Source organism: Otolemur garnettii, unplaced genomic scaffold (genome assembly GCF_000181295.1).
Source record: "Otolemur garnettii isolate 467f Iridium unplaced genomic scaffold, OtoGar3 scaffold00010, whole genome shotgun sequence".
In the NCBI taxonomy this organism is placed as follows: Eukaryota; Metazoa; Chordata; class Mammalia; order Primates; family Galagidae; genus Otolemur; species Otolemur garnettii.
The window spans coordinates 6,650,233-6,655,278 of NW_003852405.1; the positions used below are offsets into that span (position 1 = coordinate 6,650,233).

General features: G+C 36.6%; 1 protein-coding gene across 4 annotated transcripts in view; it reads right to left on the reverse strand.

The window, feature by feature from the left end:
- Positions 1–1,455: 1,455 nt before the first annotated feature.
- The window catches only part of LOC100956033 (pancreatic alpha-amylase), a 21,442-nt gene continuing 17,851 nt past the window's right edge, over positions 1,456–5,046 (reverse strand). For all 4 annotated transcript variants that reach the window (XM_003784097.2, XM_023509923.1, XM_012801686.2 and 1 more), the window contains exons 7-11: positions 4,333–4,455; positions 4,140–4,239; positions 3,258–3,376; positions 3,036–3,161; positions 1,456–1,680 (exon numbers count right to left, since the gene is read on the reverse strand). In XM_003784097.2, coding sequence (XP_003784145.1) covers positions 1,491–1,680; positions 3,036–3,161; positions 3,258–3,376; positions 4,140–4,239; positions 4,333–4,455 — 658 coding nt within the window. In that variant the 3' untranslated portion in view covers positions 1,456–1,490. The remainder of the gene's footprint in view (positions 1,681–3,035; positions 3,162–3,257; positions 3,377–4,139; positions 4,240–4,332; positions 4,456–5,046) is intronic.

A 5,046-nucleotide genomic window follows, 5' to 3' on the forward strand; every position in this document is an offset into this window, starting at 1 on the left:
CAATGGGGGTATAATAGGAGAGTTTGGGCCTCATATGCCGGAGGTAGTGGCGGGTTCAAACCCAGCCCCGGCCAAAAACTGCAAAAAAAAAAATTAATAATAATAAAAAGAATATACTTACTGTGCTTTGAACTTCTTTCAAAAATAATTTAATTTTTGAAAACCACTTGAAAATCTCTGATTTAGAGGCTGGCATATTGTGACTCCTGGGTTTCTTGTTTTGTTTTGTTTTTTGAGACAGCACCTCAAGCTTTCACCCTGGGTAGAGTGCTGTGAAATCACAGTTCACAGCAACCTCCAACTTTTGGGCTTAAGTGATTCTCTTGCCTCAGCCTCCCAAGTAGCTGGGACTACAGGTGCCTACCACCAGGCCCAGCTATTTTTTTTTTTTGCAGTTGTCTTTGTTTGGCAGGCCTGGACTGGGTTCAAACCCACCAGCTCTGGGGAATCTGGCTGGCACCCAGCCCCTGAGCTACAGGTGCCAAGCCTCTTTTGTTTTTTAACTTTATTCAAATTAATCTGAGGGTACAGACTTGTGGGTTTCTGTTATGCCTTGATGCCTGTCTGTGAGTAATAAACCTGGTTCATGCAACTCTGGTTTGTGTGTCTTCTGTCTCCTCATGCAAGTAGCAGACAGAAGTCCAAGATGAGTGAGCCACAGTGGCAGCCAATGCGGAGTGAGTCTGCTTCACAAGTGGGGACAGATAAGTTTATAGGTGAAAAGAAGAGAGAATTTCTGACTAATGGTCTCTGTGTTCTCATCTGAGCAGAAGAAAAGCAAGTGAGAGTTACACACACAGGAAGACCTAGGTGGGAGCCCAAATTCCATACTTACATCAAGATGAAGGAGAATGAACAGCTAGAGGATTAGGAAAAGCACATGAGGTCATGAAAGCTCCAAATAAACATCTCTGTTAGAGGTTATGAGCAGGAAGAGAAAGCCATACAAGTGTAAGTCAAAGTCATTAGGAAAATAAAAAGGGAAGAAGTGGCAAGAGCATAAAGTATAGATTACAGTGAACTCAATATAATTAGGCACTGTAGATTATATAATTTAGGTTTCTTCTATTTTTCAACTCCATTAACTGCGAAAGTAGTTTCATGTGAAAACCATACAAATGGGCCAGCTTTGCATGGGAATCAACATAAAACCAGCTATCCCTAATTAATGGACAGAAATACTCTGTGGAAGACTGGCAGGGTTTAGAGCTGGGTAAATGGCATTAATGGTGACAAACGTGTTTATTAAGATGCCTTTCCGAGTTCTTAGAAATTCCTCTGAAAAATAGGTTAACATGAGTCTTCTAAAACATACATTTTTTACCTTTTAAATATATAATTATATGTGATTATTTCTGCCTTTCTGAGTTTTTCAAGTTGATTTCTTATTATAGCTTTTACTAAAAATTAATGAATTATAAGAATTTCTATATATAAGGAAAGAAACACACTTGGTTATTGATCTTGAGTATGGCTATTTTATTTGAATTTTACAATTTAGATTCAACGTGAATTGCAACAAATGGATCTTCGGCAGAGTTGCTGATAGAAAAGTGAGCATTGCCGTCATTGGACACGTAGACTTTAATTCCTGTGCAATTGCCATTAATCTTATCCCCAGAAATGACATCACAGTACGTGCCAGCAGGAAGGCCAGTTTGCAAAGTTAAAGATAATGACCTGTAAAATAAAATTTAAGATGTAACTTAAATTCAACACAACATAAAGCAAGAATACAGCCAAACCATAAATCAAATGCCCAGGTTAATTTTGTGCTGTGGAACTCTAAGCAGTCAAGGTCTCAATAAGAAGAAAATCCAAACACAAGACCTCTCCAGTGGATGCAAATAGCTTTTTCAGGGCCAAAGGCAACCTTACAGAAGACCCACAATATCCTAACTAGTAGTGAATATTACCAAAAAAAAAAGTTAAAGAATATTAGCAAAGATTTGCAGGAATTGCCGTGCTTTGACTAAAAGTACTCACCATGGTAAACTTAAATATTTCAAATTTGTCCTCATCGGAACTTAAGACAACATTGATTACTTTTAAGAATTTAAATGGATTATTTTTTCAAAAATGTTTTTTCAAGGCCTAGAAAGAATTTGGGCTGGAAGTAAAAGCTACTCTAGCATTTCTGTGAAGAAATACATAGTTTTAAATATACAGCTGTCACATATAACTTCATTTTGGATTTCCCTTTCAGAAAAGAAATTTAAAAATCAGCCTTAGTTTCCTTGGGCATGGAAGAGAGATGTTTGGCATTTATTCTTTTATCTTTTGATAGTAAAATTTAATTTCAGTTAGATTGTTTAATTTCAGTTAGATTGAGCTAAGTGAATGGAATTGGCCTCAGACTGAGACATTTCATCTGCTCGCAAAGAGTTCTTCCAAGTTTGATATGAGGGACCGTTACACTAGAGGCAGAGGATATAAGTACCACAAATGGGAGGCTGCTAGTGTGAAGCTTCAGAACTAGAATTCCATATCTCCTGAGGCAGATCATTAGCCATAAGATACATATTCTTTATACGTATGCTTTAAAAAATATTTCTTACAAAGACACAGAGAAATGAAGAAAGTATACCACAGACCCAGATAGAGGAGTAGTTGAAAAAAAGAGCTAGAAAAAAAAGATATTGAGGCAGCACGTTTGCATGGCTAAAAACAAAAAACAAAGCAGAGCTTCAAGACATGCTCCTTTAATAATGTCACAATCCTCATATTAAATACTTTGTGTATTTCATGGGATTTAGGTGCGTGAGCATATATATGTGCATTGTAGGGATACAGACATATGATATTGCAGGACACAAAACAAACTCTACTTACAACAGAAAGCCCTTATAAACATAGGAGAGGAAAAGAAGAAAAGCCATCATCATTTTCCTCCATGCCCTTTCCTGATCTCTGTATATTCTTACCCCACTGATTAAAGAATTTGCAGAATGGAAAAAAGTAAATGAGTAGAAATGAAAAGAATAAGCCAAGAACATACTAGTATGGAATGTTATTCTTAATGGATGTCTACTTACCAGTCATCATTGTTAAAGACGATAAATCCTTTGTTTCCTCTTCCAAAAGCCACCTGATTGCTGCCATTATCCCACCAGTTTGTGAAAGGCTGGCCATCAACTACGTTACGGAAGATGACCATGTTCCTAAAGCACAATATCGTATCATATAGGACAGTTAGAAATAAAATGTCAAACAAATTTTACTATTACTAGAGGATATCTCTAAACAAATATTCCTACCTTATTTGACGCCACCGATGTTCACAGACCCAGTCGTTGCCACAAGTAGTGTCCGGATTAATAGTAACTTCTTTAATTACTCCATTATCATTTGGTGGCCCAACCCAATCATTAACATCCTTAATTAGGGAAAGAAAAACACCTAATATTTTAACATGTATTCATCTTTTCCCTTTCTGTTACACTAAACCAATCTACCTGCTACTTGTGTCCCAATGGTGTCTTTATTTAGAATCTAACATCTTCATTACTTCTACAGCCGTTTTCCGAGTCCGCATCATCTCTCTCTCCTTTGGTTCTTTAATGCAACATATTAAACAAGAGTAACAATGTCTTTTTTTTTTTTTTGCAGTTTTTGGCCGGGGCTGGGTTTGAACCCGCCACCTCCGGCATATGGGGCTGGTGCCCTACTTCTTTGAGCCACAGGCGCCACCCAAGAGTAACAACATTTTATTCTCTCATTTAGTTTCTGGAAAATCACTGTAAGCAGTACAATGTCATTGAAATGGCAAGGGCATTAATGTCAGAAACACTAGGACTAAAACCTAGTCTCCATCACTACTGGCTAAGAAAACTTATCTCTGCCACATTTTCCTTATCTGTAAAATGGGGATATTGCTTGGCTGCTATAAAAATTATGTAATATATAGGAAAATGCTTTGAATGTGATAATTGCTAAATAAATATTAGTTCCTTCCATACTTCCTTTGGATAAATGTACTTCTTCAATATTATCTGTATTACTAAAATTGGAGTCCTGCATCCAATTTGCACTTAATAGTTAATGAATACATATTGTATGTAATAGCCTTATGTTAAATTAGAACAAAATTTCCTTCTTTATCTTGAGAAAAAGATATTTTGAGCAATTCTAAAACTTACTTTTCCATTTTCAAAATATCTTGGCCAACGGTAGCTTGACATGACTCGTGTAAATCCATAAGGATGAGCAAGCATAAACCCGACTGCCATTTTATACAGTCTGAAAGTCACAAAATGATATTATCACAGAAAACAGAATCGTTCTACCATCATCAAAAGGCAAGTGAAAACAGTAGAGAACTTTGTTTCCTACCTAGAATCCCAGAACGTGAGAATAGAAGATCCTCCAGCTCCATGTCCCCGTTGATTGTCATGGTTATCCACAAAGACAAGAGCTCGGTCAGAAGGCATGAAACCCCAACCTTCTCCCCAGTTCCTATTAAAAAAAACATAGATATACATTTATGTGTTCTCTTACAATAGCTTTAGAGTGACTTAAATGCACATCTCTTTCTCTATAGCATCTTAAGATTAAATTCTAAGTAAATGGTTATTCTGTAGGATACGTATATCTTGTATACACAGTAGCACTTCCATAGTAGACGAACTCCCTACATTGACCATCTCCTTAGGATGACCTAATTTTCGTTGCCTGGACGAAATGTATGTATACTACATGTATGTATCAGTCCAGTAGGCCTAGTTCCTTATGTTGACCATGTTGGATATTGACCACTTTATTACAGTCCCTTGGATGATCAATTTACAGAGGTTCCAGTATTTTGTATATACATACACACACAATATCTACAAATACAATCCGGTTTGTATATATGTATAGATTAGTTGTATTCTATTCATATTATAGCTATAGCATTTTTGTTAAAAACTGTTCTTTAGAGGTTTCAGCATATTGTAATTTATTTTTTTATTTTTTATTTTTATTTTTTTTTGAGACGGAGCCTCAAGCTATCCCCCGGGTAGAGTGCCATGGCATCACGCTCACAGCAACCTCCAACTCCTGGGC